The sequence below is a fragment of the Phaenicophaeus curvirostris genome, chromosome Z, assembly GCF_032191515.1.
Source record: "Phaenicophaeus curvirostris isolate KB17595 chromosome Z, BPBGC_Pcur_1.0, whole genome shotgun sequence".
Taxonomy (NCBI): Eukaryota; Metazoa; Chordata; class Aves; order Cuculiformes; family Cuculidae; genus Phaenicophaeus; species Phaenicophaeus curvirostris.
Window position 1 is genome coordinate 1,036,904 of NC_091431.1, and position 24,103 is coordinate 1,061,006.

Below are 24,103 nucleotides of genomic sequence, written 5' to 3' on the forward strand. Positions count from 1 at the left end.
AGTTAGTTAGATGCTAAAAGGTCATTGTGACATTCAAACAGGCTGGCATAAAGCAAAACTGAGCCATGAGGTTTCTTTGGAGTTTACTTAAAATTAGAGCACAGTCTCTTGAGATACTTGGCTAACCATTCCCTAACATACATAGGAGATTTATTTTCCAGGTGAGCTTTGAAGTTTGAATGAAATGCTCAGAATAGTTTCAGTGATCAGTATTTTGTATCCCTTTCTCCTAAAACACTCTTGTTATGTTTTTTCCTCCTGTGAAACTTCTTGTTCAGGAGGTTCCACAAGCAAGTGAAGGGAATTAGAGACTGACCACCACAATGTTTTTTAGAGTTTATTGCAATATAAAGATTGGATTCTAAGAAGGATTATATACTACTTAGAATTTTCTAAAGAATAAAAGGACCTTTACCTGCCCTTCCACACCTCATGGGAAATTAAAAAAAATAAAAAGAAAACCAAAGCAATTTATGCGAATTGGTTTTATGGTTTTTACATTTTCAGAAATGTAAGATAAATGAAAAATATTAATGTTGCAGCATCTCTTATTCTTAGATGGTTTCTTCAAATCAGGCCGGATTGAAAGTCTTCATCAGTATTAAAGTAAACAAGCAATGAATGAGCTGGAGGTCCAAGACCTGTTCCTTGCCATCAGATGCAGGAAATTTCTGCATTTTCTTAGCAGCTGCAGCAGGAATATAATAAGCTGAAAGGGTACGGGCACTGAAGAGCTTTCCCATTAGGGTGAGCCAGGGTTAAATGGGACAGTATAATGAGGTTCAAAACTGCTGTTACTCAAGTTTTACCTGTTGTACAGATTAATACTAATTTATTTCCCAGTACAATAATCAGATTCCTGGCACAAGCAGACACCAAGTTGCATTGTTTTATTGGAATAAAATGACGGAATACTCAAATTACCCAAAGGAATCAGGTTCTGATCATGGAAGAGTAGAATGTATTATTCACATGAGAGGAAGAGATCACTGTGAATGGTTTATAAGATGAAAACAAAGTATCAGAAAAAAACAGAAATGGAGGTGAGATATTCTGAAGGTTAAACACTGGTGAAAGGTCAGGAAGAAACTCTTTACTTAATCTCACTCAGTCTTTGAGTTTTCACTCTGTCATGTGAATGTTTTATTCTAAGAAGGTGTTCGTAGAAATTGAGGAAGAATCTGTGATGAGGATATTTCAGTCACAGAAGAAATGCATTTTTTTAATGCAAAATTTGTTGTGTATTTATTATTACAATTACAAGCTAATAATAATTGACTTTAGTACAAGAGCATATAAGGAAGAAAGCATAAGCAATAGAGGATGGCTTAGCACATGACCAAATGAGGGCAGGAATATATGTGGGGAAGAAAAAGGAAGGCATGTATGAAAAATATATAATAAGCTAAATAAGACATCTTTCAGCGAGATATGTAGCAAGGCATTGTAGGGGCAGAGAATAATGAAAAATAGAAAAAAAAATCTGGAAACTAAATGTTTTTTTTCACATTTCTTTCAAATAAAAAAATGGACATATGTAGAAGACTGGATTTATTTAGGAGGGGAAAATAGTGAAGTAGAATTGGATTAAAGTGTGGGCATGTGATGAAAACTGAAGCTTATGAAGAGGACTGATGCAGGAGCAGAATCAATACCAGCAAGGCTGATTTCAAAAATGCAAAATCATAGAATCATAGAATCATAGAATAATCAGGTTGGAAGAGACCCACCGGATCATCGAGTCCAACCATTCCTATCAAACACTAAACCATGCCCCTTAGCACCTTGTCCACCCGTGCCTTAAACCCCTCCAGGGAAGGTGACTCAACCCCCTCCCTGGGCAGCCTCTGCCAGTGACCAATGACCCTTTCTGTGAAGAATTTTTTCCTAATGTCCAGCCTAAATCTCCCCTGGTGGAGCTTGAGGCCATTCCCTCTCGTCCTGTCCCCTGTCACTTGGGAGAAGAGGCCAGCACGCTCCTCTCTACAACCTCCTTTCGAGTAGTTATAGAGAGCAATGAGGTCTCCCCTCAGCCTCCTCTTCTCCAGGCAAAAAAAATTACACATAGTTTCTGACTCAGAGTTCTGCTTTCTCTTGACTACGCTTAGTATGTTATGCTCTTTTAACAAATAGGTTCAAAACTTTCCAGCATCCTTTTACAAGAAGCAAAGTCTGTAGTATCATGAGTTTCACACACTAAAATTTAGTTTAGTTTTTTTCTTCAGGTCATGTAACGTGAAATACAAGGGAAGTATGTCAAGGTATAATGTAATGGAGATATCTTCAGGGAAATAAAATCTCATCTTACTGTGGTTTCAGAATTGCTTTCTTCTATATGTTCCTATGAAAAAACAGTGTTGTGCTGTATTGTTGGTCTTTGTCATGAATATTCTGCATCTGCAGGGGGAAATGTCTACAGGTAGTCCTGTATGACATCTGTGTGCTGACGTCAGTCTTGGAAATGGCTGAACCCAAATGTTCAAAAAGCAGTAAAGTCCTGTAAGTGTCAAAATATAGACATCATCTAAGATTGTGACCACACCATAGGAAAACACACAGGGACTCCTGCAGGTATGCTGTTTGGCAAGAGTCAGGGAAGGGCATTTTAAGAAGGTCTCTAAGGACATCTGCATGATAGGATCAGTGGGGTCTACCCAGAGGCATATCTGCTGATGCACTTACCTCAGTGTCAACAAACTAGAATTTCTTTGCTGTGACCATCTCATCGTAATACTACTGAGGAATTATAGTCCTTAGTTTGGATTTTTTCCTTCTTGTTTGTTGCTATATTTTGTTTAAAAGGTAGTCTGCAGTGATGCTCAACAATGTTTGCAATTTGTTGGTAACAGTATATTATTGACAACTACTGTGTTTTTTGAAGTCTTGAGACCTTTTCATCTTTTATTTTGTCCTTCTTTACCTATGAAACAGGGAGACTTTTATTTGTGCAAAACGCTTTTCTGTTTTCACTGCAGTTTTACTCCCTGTTAGGCCCAAAGATTTCCATTAGTTGAATGGATCAGAGCAGGAATGATGTTTTTACTTGCATAATGAGAATTCATTCGTGATCATTGATGTGGTTTCAAACATGAGGCACAGGATCGCGCATGCTCTGTACTGGAGTAGGGACCCAACGTCCTGCTGTGTTCTTTAGGTTCCCTGAGGAGAATGTGTAGGTCTGAGTTATTTTATGGCAAGCATCTGAATGCCTCCTTCAGAGCGCAGCTGTCTACTTGATCCGCTGGGAGTTGTTTGGGAGAGGTGGAGTGAGCTACTGGAATGCGAGCAGACCCATCACCACCACCAGCAGCACTGGTCTGGCAGCTGCGTGTTGTCTTTTTGTGCAAGAGAGTGCTGTATATGTGAGGCAATTAACAGTGTTTACACCACGTGGGATGATTGCTGTCTCTACAAATTGGATTATTTGGGATGGAAATCACAATTCATTACGTATTGTTCTGTGAGGACTTCAACTAAATCCCTAGATAGAAGTTTATGTTAAGCCCTGTCCCCAGATAACAGGTTTAAAGACTTGCATAGAAATCAAAACCTGATGTTGCCGACTTCTCCAGGTGCTCTGTGCCATTTGGTGGAGTAGTGGCCAATTACAGTAGTTGGGAATCCAGCTCAAAATTCATTATGCATGTGTGAGAAGATCTGATTAAAGGAAAAGGAGCAGCATGCATAGCCAGTTTAGCTTGATAACAGTTGAAAATTCAAGAAGGAAGGCGTGTATGTAGTGAAGAGCAACAACAGCAGCATGCTTTGCATTTCCTTGGCAGTCAGGTCTCCAGAGTAGTCCTTTTATCTCTGTTGGTTTGTTTATTTTACCTGACAGCCTTGACCTTCTTTTGTTAAGCTCCTCTGTTTCCTTAGTATGCCAGTCATACCATCCTGTCAGAGAACCCACTTTTGGAGTATTATTTTCTGGGCTTCTGGGCTCAAATCTCTTCTGAATCTTAAATTCACAGCTGAAACCAAGCATGCCTCTATGTTCTACCTTAGCATTTCATGACACCACTCATATCTGCAACCCCAGAATTGTGAAGCATCTGTAGGACTTTGAATGGCTGAACACTGGTGCGTCAGTTGGCCTGGCTGGTGTTGTCATTGTAGAGTTACTTCAGCCTACTAACAAATGCGTTGAATTTATAATATTTAAACATTTGGTTTAATATGTGTTGCATTCCAGTCATGGGTTATTGAATTATAAAAAAAAAAAACCAAAACAAAAACCCCACAATATAAAAGGCATTTGTCATTTAGAAGCCCACAGAGGCCAAAGCCACAGGGGATGGTGCAGAAGGCGTGCAGTGGTGGGATTATATGAGCTTGGGGCAGCCAGTGAGATCTGTGTGCATCCTGGGCTTTGTGGCGGGTCAGGGCAGAGTGACTGCTTCCTACTGGTGGGAACTCACCAAGGGCTCCTTGGGGGATTTTCTCTGGATACTAGCAAGATGCATGCTGCAGCAAAGTTGTATTAGTAGAGCCTTGCATTGTGAAGTGGGGCTTGCACTTGCAGTAGATGAGGTGGACTGGCATATATAAACAGGAAAAAAATTCGGGATGTTTGGCTTGGAGTGGGAAGATGAATCGAGTTGCAGGCCTGTTCTTAAAGACCTGGATCATTTCATGTTTGACTTGCACTGCTTCTAAATAACAAATGAGTGAGTTTTCTTTGATACAAGTTCTTAAATTTTAATGTAGTTTGGGAGCATTGATTAAAATTTAGCAAGATAAAATGTTAAAGTATTGCATTGCTTCTCAGGGCATTCTGCATCAAAGACCTAAGTCTACACTGGTATTTCTTTTGCAGATTACGCCAAGAAAATGAGATGGTTGACTCTGCTCCTCAGTGGGAAGCTGTGCTGCGGCGACAAAAGGAGAAAAACCAGGCAGATCCAAACTACCGGCGATCCAGGCACAGATCTCGATCGTATGTAATCCTTGCCCTCTTTGGCGTGAGCATTGAGGCTGCTGTGGCATGTTAAAAAGCAGGAGGACTATCTCCAGTGTGGTGGTGACCCTCAGCCCCTGATGAACAGACATTTTCAAGTGGCATGTTCTCATATTAGCAGATTTGTCTTTGTTGTCAAACTCCCTTCATTTGGTGATTTGAATTTTAGGGCATGGATAATGCAGGAAGGGCTTTGTAACAGCTGCTCGGGGACTCTTCCCATCACTTTTGATGAAATCTCGGGTGCTTTTGTGGGGCATTGAACATTAGTTCTGTAATGAGAACAGTGATTGCCCTCTTTTTGCCAGGAAGTCTGTGAAAATGTTCAGATTTTGTGTGATAGGTGCAGGCATTTTTGTGAAATGTATGCACACTTAATTATATAATGCCTGCAGTATTGTTCCGGGTGAGACCAGCTGCTGATGTCTCCATGTCATATACCATTGGCAAGCAGCAGGCAGTGATTTAGCAAGTTTGCGGACGACACTAAGCTGGGTGGAAGTGTCGATCTGCTGGAGGGTAGGGAGGCTCTGCAAAGGGATCTGAACAGGCTGGACCGCTGGGCAGAGTCCAACGGCATGAGGTTTAACAAGGCCAAATGCCGGGTCCTGCACTTGGGGCACAACAACCCTATGCAGTGCTACAGACTGGGAGAAGTCTGTCTAGAAAGCTGCCTGGAGGAGAGGGACCTGGGGGTGTTGGTTGACAGCCGACTGAATATGAGCCAGCAGTGTGCCCAGGTGGCCAAGAAGGCCAATGGCATCTTGGCTTGTATCAGAAACGGCGTGACCAGCAGGTCCAGGGAGGTTATCCTCCCTCTGTACTCGGCACTCGTGAGACTGCTCCTCGAATCCTGTGTTCAGTTCTGGGCCCCTCACCACAAGAAGGATGTTGAGGCTCTGGAGCGAGTCTAGAGAAGGGCAACAAAGCTGGTGAAGGGGCTGGAGAACAGCTAGGGTTGTTTAGCCTGGAGGAGGCTGAGGGGTGACCTCATTGCTCTCTACAACTACCTGAAAGGAGGTTGTAGAGAGGAGGGTGCTGGCCTCTTCTTCCAAGTGACAGAGGACAGGACAAGAGGGAATGGCCTCAAGCTCCGCCAGGGGAGGTTTAGGCTAGACGTTAGGAAAAAATTCTTTACAGAAAGGGTCATTGTGCACTGGAACAGGCTGCCCAGGGAGGTGGTTGAGTCACCTTCCCTGGAGGTGTTTAAGGCACGGGTGGATGAGGTGCTGAGGGATATGGTTTAGTGTTTGATGGGAACGGTTGGACTCGATGATCCGGTAGGTCTCTTCCAACCTGGTTATTCTGTGATTCTGTGATTCTGTGATTTATTGCATCCTGATGTCAGGATTTCCATGATGGAGCTGAGCTGCCAAGCAGTGCTGTGCCGGCTGACAGCTGGTTTCGACATGGTGAGGGTGTCAGTTTCTAGAATTAATTTTCTCAAAATAATGAAAATACTGGTTTTAGTTTATAATTGTGTTCTAGTGGTGTGTTTCTGGGGTACAGACACACTGCTTGTACCGTGTTTGTTTTTTACCAACGTAATCTGCCATCAAGACAACCATCCATGAGAGTGTCGGCATTGGTGTGTGCGGCAGAGCTAGGGCTGCTGAAGGGTGCCAGGAGAGCAGCTATGAGGCACTGGGGAAGAAAGGAATAGAGAGCAGTCTTTGAAACTGCATCCCCACCCTTGCTGCCTGGCTAACATGGATGAGTTGCCAGCCCTGATGGTGAAGGTGTGAGGTGTGACCTCTGTAAGACACTTAACATAGGTACTTCCCATTAATGTATTTCTTAAATTTGCCTTTCACGTTAAGACTTACCAAGAGAAACTGTGAAGTCCTTTAAAGGATTATTTCGTTCATATGGATTGAAATCGTTGTCCCCACTGAAATTTCCAGTACTAAAATCCACTAAAGCTCAGTTTTCAGTTGACCATGTTGCTAGAACTCATTTCTGTCTCCAGTTTCGTAGTTTACAGTTTTCATTCTTTTATGAGAAATAGAAATTGGCATTAAAATTCCAAATGTTGGAAATCTCTAATTTAACTGGCTTTGTACAGACTTGTTCACTTTGAGCTGCACAAAAGTCAAATGTTTTATTAGGTGTAATTATACAATGATATATTGCTAAAAATCAAGAATATTAAAGCCCACTTGTATGGAATCTACAAAATACAGCTGGTTAAGTTTGACTTACTTTTTTTTTGCTGGATGCAGATGGTGCTATAACTAGGAAATGTACTCAGTTAATAATAGCTAGATTAAATATATAGAAAACTTTTCTTTTTTCCCATAAGCTGAGTAAATATCATTGCTTGGAGAGCACGGGGTCCCTCTTGTGGCTAACAACTTATGAAATGGTTTTTATTTGGCATCACAGTGATATTTTGAGTTATATTTTATTTAAACTACTATTAGCAAAAAAAAAGCACGTGTAGCATCTTACTTAAAAATAAGAAAGGTCCTAAAGGGTGCAAAGAAATGAAGAAATCTTGAAGATTCTGAATGGCTTCTCATTTCTTTTCCCGATTGTGTTAGTGATGAATATACTCCTCCTTTTTTGTCTCATTCTTCAGTTAAAAAAAAAAGCAAAACAAAAAACAAACTGATGAAATAAGCCCAAGCCTCCCAAGTATGACAAAAATCTTAATACAGGCAAGTAAGAACTAAGAAAAACTAACGTAGGAAATCCTTACAAAGTGCTTTAAAAGAAGGTTTGTAATATACATTAAACTACTAACCTGCAGTAGGTTGTAAGAGCCTTTATTGAATTTATTTGATTCAGCTGTTTGTGCACATGACTGGATGGAGGTCAGAGGGTGTAAGGCATGGATGTCTTTTTTTTTAAATTCAGTCATATGGTCCTTTCAGTTTGCACGTTTAACAATTGATACAAAACATTCATTTTACTAGTACAGGTAAGTATTTCACATGAAGGGCCTTATTGCAGTCAATTTAACTGGAAGTTCACTTTGGAATTTTGGAGTAATGGCTGAAATATTTGCTACCATGCCTGGCACAGTGCATTTCATTTGTTTGATAATGAGTAACAATAATCTTTGGTGGTGGTGCGGTAGTGTATCCTTGGTCTCAGGAATAAAAATAGTTGACAAGAATTTGACCTTTCTTTCTCCTCAAGGAATCAGCAAATAGAGAGAGCTCCCAGTTCTAGTTCTACAGGGTCTATTTTCAAGAGTTCATGTAAAACATCTGTGTAGCCAAAGGGCTTTTTTTAATTAAGAAGAATGGCCATTAAAATTCCGTGACTATTTAAATTTACCATTTGTGACTCAAACTGAAATATTAATGAGAGTGCAGATGCAGACACAAAATAGTAATGTAGACCTTATTAGTGTGTAGAGTTGTTTGAGTGTGTGAAAACAAAATAAAAATAAACAAAAAACCCCCTGAAGACTCATCACGTACTGGCAATTCCCATTAGGTTTCTTGTGCATTAGAGAATCTGATTAGTGGATAAATTGTCTAGAAGCTATTGGTTCAAATACTGCATTAGGACAATTTGTGTGTATAGTGAGATCTAAACAAATTTACAGTAAAAAGATGAAAACAAAGTGAAAAATGGATCATGACCTGTCTTTAAAGACTTAATAGAAGGACTGCTTTGTTGTGGGCTGTTAAGAATGGTACAATCATTAATTTCTTCTGTAGTATATGCAATACTTACATTTCACTTTCTATTTCTAAGCTTTTCTTCTTTCTGCCTTCAAAGGAAGCAGGAATAGACCTTTGGAAAGAAAATGCTTTTATTACGATATTTTAACAATATCATATTTCTGAATATTCTTTTTTGGGAGTTAACTTGCGTAAATGCTGTGATATTATCCCAGAGTGGTAACACTTCCTAAACAGGTGGAAAATAAATAATGTCAAGATAGGAATCCATAAAAGCAGTTTGCTCTGAGGAATCATTTTATTTAGCCCCTTTCTTTATTTTTTTCATGGGGTGCCATATTGCTTAACAAGTATTTTACAGCAGTAGCTTCTTTATTAGTGTACTTGCAGGGGTGGAAGGAGGGAACAATCACAGAATTAAATGCTTGGAGTTACCCCCAGAAAGTGGGAAGCATAGTTCATAGAATCATAGAATAACCAGGTTGGAAGAGACCCACCGGATCATTGAGTCCAACCATTCCTATCAAACACTAAACCGCGGCCCTTAGCACCTCGTCCACCCGTCCCTTAAGCACCTCCAGGGAAGGTGACTCAACCACCTCCCTGGGCAGCCTGTTCCAGTGCACAATGACCCTTTCTGTGAAGAATTTCTTCCTAATCTCCAGCCTAAATCTCCCTTGGCGGAGCTTGAGGCCATTCCCTCTTGTCCTGTCCCCCATCACTTGGGAGAAGAGGCCAGCTCCCTCCTCTCTACAACCTCCTTTCAGGTAGTTGTAGAGAGCAATGAGATCTCCCCTCAGCCTCCTCCTCTCCAGGCTAAACAATCCCAGCTCTCTCAGCTGCTCCTTGTAAGACCTGCTCTCCAGCCCCCTCACCCGCTTCGCTGCTCTTCTCTGGACTCGCTCCAGAGCCTCAACATCCTTCTTGTGGTGAGGGGCCCAGAACTGAACACAGTATTCGAGGAGCGGTCTCACCAGTGCCGAGTCCAGAGGGAGAAGAACCTCCCTGGCCCTGCTGGTCACACCGTTTCTGATCCAAGCCAAGATGCCATTGGCCTTCTTGGCCACCTGGGCCCCTGCTGGCTCATGTTCAGTCGCTGTCAACTAACACCCCCAGGTCCTTCTCCTCCAGGCAGCTTTCTAGACAGACTTCTCCTAGTCTTTAGCTGTTCAGGGTTGTTGTGCCCCAAGTGCAGGACCCGGCATTTGGCCTTGTTAAACCTCATCCCGTTGGTCTCAGCCCATGGATCCAGCCTGTTCAGATCCCTTTGCAGAGCCTCCCGACCCTCCAGCAGATCAACACTTCCACCCAGCTTAGTGTTGTCCGCAAACTTGCTAAGGGTGCACTCGATGCCTTCATCCAGGTCATTGATAAAGACACTGAACAGGGCTGGACCCAGCACTGAGCCCTGGGGACACCACTTGTTACTGGCCTCCAGCTGGAGTTAACTCCATTTCCCACCACTCTCTGGGCCCTCCATCCAACCAGTTTTCCACCCAGGAGAGTGTGCGCCTGGCCAGCCCAGAGGTGACAGTTTCTGAAGCAGAATGCTGGGAGAAGCTGTGTCAAAGGCTTTACTGAAGTCCAGGAAGATCCATCCACAGCCTTTCCCTCGTCCAGCAGCCGAGTCACTTTGTCATAGAAGGCAATCAGGTTAGTTTGGCAAGACCTGCCTTTTGTGAACCCGTGTGGACTGGGCCTGATCACCCGGTTCTCTTGCATGTGCTTCATGATAGCACTCAAGATCACCTGCTCCATGACTTTCCCTGGCACTGAGGTCAGACTGACAAGCCTGTAGTTCCCTGGATCCTCCCTGCGACCCTTCTTGTAGATGGGCACAACATCAGCCTCCAGTCCAGTGGGACTTCCCCAGTCAGCCAGGGCTGCTGGAAGATGATGGAAAGGGGTTTGGCCAGCCCACCTGCCAGCTCCTTCAATACCCTTGGATAAATCCCATCTGGCCCCATAGACTTGTGGATGTCTAGCTGGGCTAGCAAGGCTCTGACCACCTCCTCTTGGATCACGGGAGCTTCATTTTGCTCCTCTAGCTCCTGGGTTTGTACACAGAGGGAACAACTTTCTTTACAATTAAAGACTGAGGCAGAGAAGGCATTAAGTACCTCAGCCTTTTCCTCATCCCCTGTCACTGTTGTTCCTTTTGTTCCTAGGAAATGGAGAAACAATGATGGCTTATTATTTAACCTCTCACTTTCCATACTGCCCCACAAATTAGTATTTTTCACTGTAGGTGAGGGTTCCATACCTGAGGCTTAAGGCCACATTCTGAACTCTTGTATTTCCATGAATAAGTAAAAGCCGTGATGGGATGGGTCAGTGGTGTGCACAATACCCTGCTCTGTGGGGATCCTGTCTGAGAGCAACCTTGAGGCTTTGCTTCCTCAGGCAAAGTCGGGCTTGTAAGCATTACAAAGCCTCCCTGGAGAACGGGGCCTTTTTTTTCAGAGGGCTTTCACATTCCCCACTGCCTGGATATTTTGTCTCAGAAGAGGATGCCTGTCTTCCCAGCCCCAGGGTGAATGCAGGGTTTGCAGCTGCTATTTTATGAGCAGAGGGTTGCATGGAAAGAGAAATCAATTCAAAACTGAGGGGTGAAAAAGGCTGTTAAATGTCACTGCATACCAAATTACTGCACTGGGGAGTTAAAACCAGCATGGAGAGATGTAAGAAGGAGAGAAGTAAATACAAGCAGGGAGAAGGAGAGACAGGAATAAGTGAAAATCAGATGAAATTTAAAGCATTATAATAAACACAAACATGTAACCCAAAAGCCCTGGACACTGAGAAAAATCAGACTGCTAGTTACTCGTGGCTATGAATGTTATTCCTATGAGGATCTGAGCAGTCAGAACGGAGAGCAGAGCAGTCTGTCAAGGACAGGGATCTTCTGCGGCAGCTGTGTGGAAAGCCACCACCACCTTGGAGCCTGAGAAGGTTACGGATTAGTTCATATTAGTCCCACTAGGGAATCACAAATGTAAGGTTATTTTTCACCCTTCTGTCTCTCTCTGGTATTTATAAAGCAGTAAACTAATATCTACCAGTATTTCTGCACTTGTAAAATATTAAAAAAAAAAAAACCAAACAAAAAAACAAACCCAAAAATATTGCCATCCCTCACTAATCTACCTTTACACCAACTGTAAAACATGCACTGCAATATTGATGCCTCTGAACATCATTCGTAGTCTGAAGTCTGGAAATAAGCCAAACCACTAACAGTGAAATAGGAAAACAATGAACTGTTGCTGCTAGAGAGCAGTTTGGAATTATTTGTGATACAGCTCTGTCACTGTGCAAGGGAGAGACAATTTAACCGATGCTGAAATGGAGTGGTCAAGCGTTGGAACAGGCTGCCCTGGGAAGTGGTAGAGTCATCATCCTTGGAGGTATTAAAAAAACATGTAGACCTGACCCTTTGGGACATGGTTTAGTGGACATGGTGTTGTTGAGCTGACAGCTGAACTGAATGATCTTAGAGATCTTTTCAAACCTTAGTGATTCTATGATTCTATAAAATGCATAATGCTACTCCCCTCCACGATCTTCATTTAAATTTCGATTATATCACTCCAAAAGCATATTTGAGTATGATAAGTCCTTTTGTGTAAGGAAAAAATGGAGACAGTATGATCTGATGATGTAAGACTTAATCTCTGAGAAACTTTGACTTCAGTGAGAGCATTTTTGCATGCTGAATCTGTCTAAAAGTTGCATCCCTTACATCTTAGATGGTGTGGATCAGTCTAACTGTGACACTGAGTTTATATAATCCCAATAACAAGAATTATCTGATCTCTCTATGCAAATGCAATCCCTGCCATTGTGTAAATTGCCTATTTAACTGATTATGTTGCATGAGTTTTGGTGAATTCTAGGTGCAACTTCAGCAACAGCGGTGGGTTTGCACTAGCCCTGCAATAAAAGAGGGTAGGAAGAATGAAAATAAAGGGGATCCAGTTTGGAGATAATATTGTCTGTAATTCAGTGAAAAATGTGAGGCATGCTATTCAGGCTTGCTTTACTAGATTTTTGTGTCTGCAATGAGGAATTTTGGCAAAGTACTTTCTCTGTGAATTAAGCACTTGCTAAAATAGTCGTCTACATGAGTATGCTTGATTGCTAGTTTGGTTTTTCATTTTTGGTTTTTTTTGTCCTGAGCATCAGAAAGGTGAATGAAGTGAGCATAAACCCTTAGAGATGTTCAGAAAGCAAGAGGATACTGTGATGACAGCTGAGCTGGTGCTCACTGGGAATTGCCAGGGATGACTGGTGTGTCAGCTTTGTGTGTCTTCTCCCTCCTGCCCATAAAGCCACATGACATTTCTGAAGGCCTTTTTCAAAAGTGTTTTTCCAAAACACATTATCCTCATCTGGTTAAGAGATGGCAGTAGCTGGGCACTGCATTGGCTTGGGAAGTTGATGATGTTTTATGCATACTCTTGCTGAAGGCTAGTGGAACAAGAGCTGTGATTGAGAGCCAGTCATTCAAGAAATCATTTTTCAGTTGAAATAAAGCAATGTAGTTTAATGCATTTTCTGAGATAACAAACCTTAAAATTGAAGTCACTAGTGGATTACGTTTACCATGATCTCAGTCCAGTGTCTGTACTGTTAAAAGTTACTTGAACAGCAACATGTCAGATGTTGGTTTTCACAGTTCTGCCTTTGTTGTCTTTGTTGGAATTTATAGGAGAAGCCCAGATGTACAAGCTAAAGAAGAACTGTGGAAACATATTCAGTAAGTGTGGTGCTTTTAGGGTTCAAGTGACTGCTTGATTTTACTCTAATGTACATATTCACATTCCCTGCACTGTGACTATAAGGCATTATGTTCTGATTTAGTTATGTGCCGCAGTAAATTATGTGTGTGTTAATGACCTGTCACGTGTAGAAGATAATGCAGATCAGTGGGATGCACTGAATACAGATGACCATTGCATGTAGATGAATTCTTCAAGAAGAATACAGGGGTTTAGAGATTTATTTCACTGAGGCTTCCAAAATGCCCTTGTTCGTAATGCTGACTCTTCTAGGATGAGGCCCCAAGTGCTAAAGAATTACCAGTTTGGAAGATAGTTCGCTTATTTGCTGTTCGGTATACCCAGTGTTCATACACACTGTGAAGCAACAAGATCAGATTTGCAGGGAGGTGAAAGGAAGGTGGAACAGGATGCGACACGCAGCTGAAGCAGTCAAGGTGAAGTCAGACACATTTCTTAATAGGTTTCCTATTTTGACATCAAGATAGCTTCAGGGCTGACAACAGCTTGTTTCAGTAAATCTTTTCAGCCTAATATAATGAAAGTAAGAACCAGTTTGCAGTTGGTAGCTGCTGTTACATTTTTTACTTTGTCTAATCCTTTCTAGGAAGGAGCTTGTTGATCCATCTGGCCTGTCTGAGGAGCAATTGAAAGAAATTCCATACACTAAAATAGAGTGAGTTCGTGTCAGAATTTTTCTTTGTGAATATAAAAGTCTGCTTTTCTTATTTTACTGTAAACTCTGTCATACTGAAACAGGAGTGGGTTTACGCATAATCTCCAAACTTTTATCTTCTCCCAGTGCTCATCTGGCATGGGCTAGATCAGGGTACTTAATTTTAAAATGTGATATTTTCTCTTTGCAAAATAAGAAAAAATCATCTTAATGTCTTCCAATCTCTCCCACACACTCTTGAACCTGCCAGTTGTCTGTATATTCCATATCTCTCCATATGTCATCCATCAATCTCTCGTATGTTATATTCTACATAATCAGAGAAAACCGAATGCAAAAATCAAACCATTTATTTCCTAAACTTTTGCTTCCTTATAAGTTTTTATTCCAATCATCTAAGGCACTGTTTGACCTGTTCAGCTCCCTTCCTTGCTTGTCATGGGCAGCTGCCAGGGCATAGCTATTTCATTAAGAATAGACATCTATTTCACTCTGGTAATTGCCCATTTGGAATGCCATCTGTCACTGCAAGCAGCTGCATGTGGCAGAAATGGGATCCCCGTTTGCATTATAATGTGCTTCCACAACACCACTAAACAGAAAAGTCTGATGTTAAAATTGTATATGTTAATGGATTCTTTATTGAATATTTTCATTCTCCAATATGGGTTTGTGACCTTTGCACTTTTAAAGCATGGAATTGCACAAACAGACTTGTAAGAAAGGCATCAGCCTTTTAAATTCAGCCAGTGTAAGAAACTGTGTGTTATACTTTAATAAGAAATGGGAAAATCTCTCAGTCTGCAGTTGAATTTATGTTTTTATGCCAAAGGTCTGGTTTACTAACAAACCGTTGTGTCTCTCTCAGGACTCAAGGTGACCCAATCCGCATTAGGCATTCACATTCCCCTCGAAGCTACCGTCAGTATCGGCGGTCGCAGTGTTCTGATGGTGAAAGATCTGTCCTGTCTGAAGTGAAGTATGTTAATGTGGTTATTAATAATGGACTGGTTCATTGTGGCCAAAAAGTTGTTCAAAGACCATGTCTAGATTAGAACTGGTATAAACGTGGTTGTCTGCTGGCATAGAATTTAGGCAACCATCTGAATTGATGTTCAGAGCTAAATGACTCAAACAAGTACAAAAACCTTTCTGGTGTATTTTGGGCTACAGAGGTTTGCTTGCTCTGCTCAGAAGGGGAAAGACTAGAAAAGCCGAACTAAACCTGTAGTGCTTTTGAGTAGGCCATGAAGTTGTCTAAGGGATGAGAACTCAGGAGTTGCTTTCCATATACCTTCATCTTCAATATAGTTAAGATATCATCTGTATTAACTCTGTAATTTGTTTCATGGGAATTCTAGGACCACCCTTTTCAGCAAGGGGTGGATCAGTCTTTCCTAGAAGACTGATTTGTGAAGTCTGTACTTACTAATGGAAAAGTGACAACCCTGTTCTCAGCTTTGTTAAGGCTTTAAATGTCAGATCAGTCCCCTGATGACATCACCCACTGGAGGGGCTAGTTTTAGCTGGATGGCACCTGCAGAAGGTGTAGCACACCCATGACTGAGCCAGCAGTGGCCCAGATGGCCAAGAAGGCCGATGGCATCTTGGCTTGGATCAGAAACAGCATGGCCAGCAGGTCCAGGGAGGTTCTTCTCCCTCTGGACTTGGCACTGGTGAGACCGCTCCTCGAATCCTGTGTTCAGTTCTGGGCCCCTCACCACAAGAAGGATGTTGAGGCTCTGGAGCAAGTCCAGAGAAGAGCAACAAAGCTGGGGAAGGGGCTGGAGAACAGGCCGTATGAGGAGTGGCTGAGAGAGCTGGGGGTGTTTAGCCTGGAGAAGAGGAGGCTGAGGGGAGACCTCATTGCTCTCTACAACTCCCTGAAAGGAGGTTGTAGAGAGGAGGTTGTTGGCCTCTTCTCCCAAGTGATGGGGGACAGGACGAGAGGGAATGGCCTCAAGCTCCGCCAGGGGAGGTTTAGGCTGGACATTAGGAAAAAATTTTTCACAGAAAGGGTCATTGTGCACTGGAACAGGCTGCCCAGGGAGGTGGTTGAGTCACCTTCCCTGGAGGGATTTAAGGGACGGGTGGACGAGGTGCTAAGGGGCATGGGTTAGTGATTGATGGGAATGGTTGGACTCGATGATCCGGTGGGTCTCTTCCAACCTGGTTATTCTATGATTCTATGGTTTCAAGCGAAATTCATCTCGCATGCAGCTGGGCAGCGCCTGTAGACAGGCCCTTGGAGAAGGGGTGGGGTGATCTATGCCCCAGAGGTGTCCACTGACTGCTGAGGATCAGCACGATAGCTTTCAGATGTTTAAAGGCAGGCAAGCCATTTGGATTTTACTTTTTAAATCTGTGTAGCTCTCTGGGTCAGTTTCATTATTTTTCCTGTGCACAGTTATAGTTCACTTCATTATAGCAATATCCATTCTGTAATATCATCATTCCAGTGCAAAAACTGATCTGGTACCTCCACTGCCTGTTACTCGATCTTCAGATGCTAGAGGTCCCAGCGTCCAGTTGACTCAACAGGTTAGTAACTGTGCATCCTTTGCAATTTTCTGTTTTTTTGGAGGGAAGAGGAGGGCTAGTGCTTAGTTTAGATTAGATCTTTGTTTTTCAATGAAAATGAAAGCTGGCTGAGGTTTCTTCAGCAGCAGTGTGACTTGAGATTTCACATTTTGCTATCTGACTACTTCATTTGTATTTCCAAATCTCTCTAGTTCTGTAGCACAGGCCCTTGCAAACACTTGTTTCTGCTTCTGGAGGACTTTTTCCCAGTTTGATTTTGATGCTGTCTTAAGATGATACCCTGTTCTACACAGGACGAGAATCAACTTTCAGAATGTCTTAAATGTAATGTGTTTAAGATGCAGTTGTAATCACAATGTAACATAATTTATTCATATCACTGCTTTTCTTTTATCCCCAAATGCTGGATATTTTTTTACATTATTCAAATCTAAGAAAGGACAGAACTTGTCTTTTTAAGGGTTAGAACTTTTCTTTTAAAGGTAATCACTGGCTTTCACCATAAACTAAAGTACCGTATCTCCCAGCTTTGATAGTTTTGTTAATCACAAAATGTGGTGAGCAAATTATATTAAAAAGGACTTGTGTGTCTGTTGTACAAGCTCATCAAAGGAAAAACAAAATACATGAGGGAGAATTCCAGACACATTTCTACCTACCTTCCCACACCAGTCATGTCCATTAATCTGGCATGTGGATATACCAAAACCACTTGCTAATACTGTTCCTAGTATGAAAACTGCAGAGAATAAAACAAGCGTAATATATCATATTTTATCTTACAAGCAGTTAGAATAACTTAAGCTTGAACAATTTTAGAACAACAGACAGATATTTTTCACTTAAAGTCTAGCTAACAGACTACCTGTTCTTTGCTAGGAATTAAGTTCAAGGATATTTGCATTCCTGTGTATGATGCGAATTGAAAAAGATGAACTGTCCTTGATTATTTCTGTAAGGACTTGCTCCAGCTGTGAAGGGGAAGTCAGTATACTGAAGGTTAAGCACACTTACGTGTCCTGTAGAAGTAGATAACTTGTGTGACTGAGTCCTGTTCAAACTTCTCATTATCTTATTTCCATTCTTACCCCATACAATATGGCTTAAATTCATGCCCTGGAAGGTAATAACATTACAATGTTTGGTGTCTACAAACACCTCTTTTTTCCCTCTGCCCTAGACCTCCTCACTTTGGTGGCCATTAATTCCTTCTGAGAGCTTGCTTGCAGTGTTTTGCTAAATATCAAATAATTAGTTGTGGCATTTCCTGAATAGGGAATATGGATCCAAATAGCGCAAAGGGGCAACAGCTGGCAGAGGAAAGAGAAGGCAAGAGGGGGAAAGAGTTCTGTCTCATCAAATATATGTAGAAATTTTAATATTCCTGGTATGTCTGTATATATAAATTGCTGTATCATAGCTTAAGGCTGTCATAGCAGCAGTTATCAAAATACATTTTCAACAATGTGTTTTAATTTACTTCTTTCAGAAACAGAATGGATCTAAAGACAGCCTAATAGAAGAAACATCTCAGTTATCCACTAACAATGTTGATGGAAAGCCCACTACTAAGATTGTAAAAACTGTACAGGTGTCACGCTTCAAGGTGGAGACTTGACTGCTGTAACTGAAGATGGTGAATGGATTTTTTTCTTTGGAAATGGATAATTTGTGTGTTTGTACAAGGGAAGGAACTGAAGTCAACATGGTAGCAATTTCTTCAGGACACTCAGAAGTGCAGCCTGCTTGCTGGGAAGGCCAAGCAATGCTTTTATCACCGGCACCGTTCTAGTGGTTTGACTCATTGAGGAGAAGCTACCTAATTAGACAACCAAAAAGCAAAGTCATAGTAAAACTGAATCATTAGCAGTTACATTTCCAAAAAATGAACAAAGATACTGCTGCAACAAAACAGGCCTTATGGTCTACTCTGTAACTATATAGCCTTTTTCCAAAAAGTGACTGTTAACTGACACGATCAGGACCAGATGCTTCAAGAGAAGCAAAATAGTCATATTTTTGGCCAATTGTGCAATACAGTGTGATATGGGGAGAATTATCTTCACGATTTTATATGGGGATCAACTTGTGTCCTGAGACATAAGGACTGATAGCTCTTACAAGGTTTATTTTAGCCTAGCACAACAACAGATGCTCATGTTGTTAATACAATTGTTGACTTGACCCATTTTAGCTCAGTAATAATAGACTTGGTAACACACTATAGCAGAGAGTTCTAGAGGTGATAGAGATTTACTTTCCCTTGGTAGTTTTAAGTGTTTTCAATTTTGAATGCCCTTTAATATAGAGGGATTATTTAATTGAACATTCCATACTATAGAAATATATCTTATCACCTCACAGTAAAACACACTGGAAAAAAAATGGAGAATATGTGCTGACCCACCACATTAAGACTGCTTAGCAAGGCACTTAAGTACTGGTTAAATGAAACTTGTAGAGTAGGATTTAAGACAGCTACCAAATAGGCTTTTTTTTTTTTTTAACTAGATTAGTGAAGTCTGCCTTAATCTCTTTTCATATGAAATAATCAATGCTAGTACCTTCCGATACTTTTCTCTGAGCCATTTCTTCTGTGATTAAAATGACAAAGGCAGTATTTCAGGTATGATGGTTGCATTTTTTTTCTGTTGTCATAGTAGGAATAGTAAGTTTTAATGATGCTGCACATTGAGTGGGTCATCGTCTGGTATGTATCTGAAGTGATGTCTGGTTCTTCCGTCTTCTCACGTTGTGCAGGAGTCATTACTCTGTGCTGAAGTCATTACTCCACCTGCCATTTCCCCACAGTCAGTACATGAATAAGCCTTCTGGTGTTCCTAACTTATTAAGAAGCTTAGTAAAATCTTTGTGTTGTGAAAGTAACACTTGGTAAGTGTAATCCGCAAACTAAATATTGAATTTGACAAACAAGAGTTGGAAATGGCTGTAGTAATTCATGTGCCTTTTTGCATCTCTCCTGCCTAAACTCGACCTTCGCTGCCCTAAGCGACTGGCAGTGGATCCTGTGTCTCCAACTCCCAGCGACACCAGGGGACTGCAGCCCCACCAGAAAATACTGTTTGAGAACTTGAGTGAGCACAAGGCATCTAATTCATGCTTTGCAAGAAACGTGGGATTACTCAGACACATTTTAATTAACAACCCTGAGAACTGAAACCTTGTATTATGTGTGTTATTTTCCACTTAATTTTTGATTCTTTATTGTTTCATGATCTGAGGTGGTCAAGTAGATGCTATTAGCCAGGGTGATGGCCACAGTTTGCATGTTCCTATCACAGTATGGATTGGTCTGCAGACTGGGAGATGCTGCTTTGTGCCAGGGAAGACAGATTCACTCCATAAATATTTTTCTTTAGTCACTTATTTTGGACAATTCTGTTTCTTCAGACTCGGTGAACAAATCTAAGGCAAGGAAAGAGCTTAGATCCACTCTGTGGTAAAAATTCTGTTTTCATGGCAGTTCTTCAGAATTTTCTGGTTTTAACTGTGGATTTCATACTAGGACGTTGTTTGGCTTAGCTTAAAGTATTTGTTCACACTGTTTTGCAAGTCTTTTAAATGGTTTCATTGTCATTGCTACAATTTAAAGTGATCTTTTAGGACCTATTTATGACCTTGTGTACTACTCCCACGGGCAAACAACACAAAACCAAAAGAAGGCAAAAAAAACCCCAAACACAAAACAAACCCCATCACTGTTGCAAAGATTGTGGTAATACAGATCAACCTAGAGCATTATAGCCTTTTGGAAGACTACTGAAATACAACATACCACACAAGAACTACCCTCACAGAGCATTTTCAACCATTCATGAGTATAAAGTACAGGCCATTTTTCTCATTCGGCAGCACCTGAGGACAGCAGGATTGCTTTCACCTCTGCAGACTGGCTCAATTCCCCTTGTCCTTCTGTAGCTTCTGTGGCTGATCATGTAGGACTCCACACAGCAGCTTTCCACTTCTAGTGTTTTCCTGCAGTACAAGAAGACCCATCAGTGAGCAGGACCTATTGCTTCTCTCTTTTTTTTTTTTTGTAGCTTATTGCATGGTGGAGCCTCTTCAGCACACATCACCTCTTCTGGTGACATTCCAAAATCTTTGCCTTCTGGCCAGTCAACAATCACTTCCAGGATTCCTGGGTGATCGTGGTTCCCTATTTGAGTCCATTGTGTGATCAGCACAAGCCCTTTGCTCTGTGCAGCATCAGTAGCATGATGTGTAGCCCCTCTAATTCTCAACATAGTAGCTAATTTCAATGAACGGATTCTTGTGGTTTACATGGGTTTGAAACTCACCTTGTTTATTCATATCCTGTAAGTTGGGATCAGGGAGGTGCCCTGTCTGGGGAGCTGCCCACTGGAACTGGAGCAGCAATTCACCTGGAAGAAACCCTATTTGTGATCGTTTCTGCTTGCAGCTCACATACTCATGACTGTAACGTTGTGGTAGGTTTTCCATCCCACCTCCACATCCTCTCCATGGTCATGCAGGGGAAAAAAAACCCAAAGGGTATCTTGCCATGTGTAATCTCCGTTGAGCAGGTTTTGCAGGGGAATGCATTCTCCTAATGGCTGAGATACTGGCCCTATCCTCTCCCCAGCACAGTTTTTTTAAACTTCTTTTTTCTTTAATAAGGTTTTTAAGTTTTTGGATGGTCTTACCTCAGGTGAGACACAGGCACCTTGGGCAGGAAGAGATACTGTCCTTGTATTGCCACATTTTTCTAGCCACATCATCCATCACTGGTGCTTCTCCTTCTCCCTAGGCCTCTATTGCCAATGAGTGGGCACACGACAGTGCTGCACTCTGTACAAACTTCTGCAACGTGGGTCGGGTGTGTTGTTCTTCATCTGGATCTATAGGTGTCTGCGGGTCACTCAGGTCATTATGAAATCAGCTCCCACACAGTTAATTCCCTCAGATACTTGATACCTCTCTCCATGGCGATTCACTTGCCTGAGTGGCGTCTGGTATCTTCCTTGAAAGGATACCAGTTCCTCATGCCTCACTTCCAGAAGCTAAGGGCTTGTGTCTCTTCCAGGCACCTGTCAATGCCCCCTTCTCCATCTAGGATCCCAGATGTCAGGCTTCTCTATCCTCTAGGTCCCAGCTGTTGGTGCCCTTATCCCAGCATCAGAACAGCCAGGGGACAAGTTGCCTTCCTGGTGGTGGGAGTCTTTTCATATGTCTCGCAGTTAACTCAGGAGATCGGGATTGGGTTCTCGGTCTTCCTCCCATGATGACATTGGTTCACCTTTGCAAGCTGCTTTTTTTGTGTATTTCTTCTTCTCTACAGGGGCAACTTACACAGGTGCTGGTTGGTCACCAGTTTCAGCTTGCATGGAGGTCTGCGTAGGTGCAGTACCTGTCGTGTGGGTTGGAGTAGTCACGGTGCCTGTTGCAGAAGTTTGTGTAGCTGCAGTGATGGTCGTGGGAGATGGAGCAGCCGTGATGCCTCTCAGGGGGTTGGGGTAGCTGCGGTGCCCATTGTGGGGGTTGCAGCAGCTGCACAGCACCCAAATCTGTACCAGTGTTTTACCCTAAGCAAGATCAAGACCTGAAATACAGGCAGAAGACCTGGTAATAGAAGCATGCTGGTTAGAACTTCCTAAAGGTATTCTGAACTCCTAAGAGCTGTTGTAGTTAGCCTTAATGAGAATGGGAGGCTGGAAAAGATGGTTTCCCCATGGCCTGGCTTTCCAGAATGTAACAAAAGCTGTGATTACAAATGCAGATGAAAATTCTGCTTCCACTTTGCTCTGGGAACTGCCTGCTGCCATTGAGAAGATGCACGATCAGTCTTGTGACCACTAGTTTTATCTTGCCATAAGCCAAACAGGACAGCAAAGTGACATCTAATCCAGTACCCAGAGGTGACAACCTGCATGAAAACAGAGGCAGTGTGTACAGCAAGTAAGGTAAAATAGCAAGTAACTTGGCAAGCGACTCCAAAACTAAATAAAACAACGTCCTGACCAGCAACGCGAATGCCTAGTCCCACAGAATGAAAGCTTATAACAAATTTGTTTTAATGCACTGTGGTCAAATCTGTTGTTGTTACAACCCATTGATCCTGGACAGGGTTTAAACCCTGGACCCACAAACCAAAAGCCTGATGTGCTCCCAGCTGAGTTACCCACGTACCCTTGTGCCTCAGTCAAGGCTCAAACTCTGGACCTGAAGTTCTGAAGTTCAGTCTGAAGTTCTTCCAACTGAGCTGCCTGACGCCCTTCTTGCTCCATGCTGGGTGCCAAAAAAGGGCAGTCGTGGTTTAACCCCAGCTGGCTACTAAGCCCCTCGCTCACCTCCTTCCACGCCCTCCCCCCAGTGGGATGGAGGCAGGAGTCAGAAGAGTAAAAATGAGAAAACTTGTGGGTTAAGGTAAAGACAGTATAATAAGTAAAGCAAAACTGCACTCAAGCAAAGTAAAAGAAGGAATTCAATCACTGCTTCCTGTTAGCAGGCAGGTGTTGAGCCATCTGAAGGAGAGCAGGGCTCCATTATGCATAACGGTTACTGGGGAAGACAAACACCATCATCCCAAACATCTCCCTTTCCTTCTTCCCCCAGATATACATACTGAATATGATGACAAACAGTATCCCTTCAATCACCTGGGGTCAGCTGTCCCGGCTATGCCCGCTCCCACCTCCTCGTGTAGCCCAGCCTGCTCACTGCTGGGGTGGTGGGAGAAGAAGAAAAGGCCTTGGCTGCTTGGCAATAACTAAAATATCCCTGTATTTTACCCTGTTTCCAGCACAGATCCAATTCAGCCTCTTACCATCTACTCTGAAGAAAATGAACTCTCTTATCCATTTAAATTTATAGAGTCCAGGACTTGAGTTAGTGGTCTTGCCTCCAAGGAGACTACGTAGGAAACGGGTTTTAGCAAGTCTAATACTTACTTTGAAGCACTGCAATACAGTATTGTATCTGCAAAAGAAAGCCTAAGCTTGACACCTGTGTCACATATTAACCACGTGTCAGTGCCAGAACAAGGTAAAACTTGAACAAGGACATTGCTGACAGCTAACCGTACAGAAAAAGAAACTTGTTCCGTATACATGACCCTCTTTTCCCTTCAAGATTCTTCTCCTCAATCATTTGAGGGAAGTGTTCTTGTGATCTGGTTATTTTTGTGTGAGGGCTACAAGTGATCAATCACTGAAAGCACTCACTGTGCTACAGCTGTTTTCTAGCCCCAGACCAGGCCTACAACACCTGTACGTGGCTGAGTCACACCTTGCCCTGGCTGCTGTTGCTACCCTTTCCTGGGTTTCTTAAGGCTTTGAGACCTGGAGATTGGATGTCAGTCCAAGTGCTTGCATCTCCTGATAAGCCAGGCAGAGTTTACATCAGGTTGGATGCCACACAGACCCATCCTCACAAAGACAAAACCTGATATTTTAGACATTCTCATCAGACATGAGAATGAGCAGAATTACTGCTTCTAGTCTGTTGAATCGATCTCAGGCCAACAATTTTA

The 24,103-nt window shown here is 42.2% G+C and overlaps 1 protein-coding gene across 2 annotated transcripts in view; it reads left to right on the forward strand.

Annotated features, from left to right (window-relative positions):
- Nucleotides 1-20,600, forward strand: part of EPB41L4A (erythrocyte membrane protein band 4.1 like 4A) — a 135,230-nt gene extending 114,630 nt beyond the window's left edge. For both annotated transcript variants that reach the window (XM_069880479.1, XM_069880480.1), the window contains 6 exons: nt 4,817-4,936; nt 13,307-13,354; nt 13,984-14,052; nt 14,921-15,031; nt 16,512-16,593; nt 18,083-20,600. In XM_069880479.1, the coding sequence (XP_069736580.1) occupies nt 4,817-4,936; nt 13,307-13,354; nt 13,984-14,052; nt 14,921-15,031; nt 16,512-16,593; nt 18,083-18,211 (559 nt within the window). In that variant the 3' untranslated portion in view covers nt 18,212-20,600. The remainder of the gene's footprint in view (nt 1-4,816; nt 4,937-13,306; nt 13,355-13,983; nt 14,053-14,920; nt 15,032-16,511; nt 16,594-18,082) is intronic.
- Nucleotides 20,601-24,103: the final 3,503 nt, after the last annotated feature.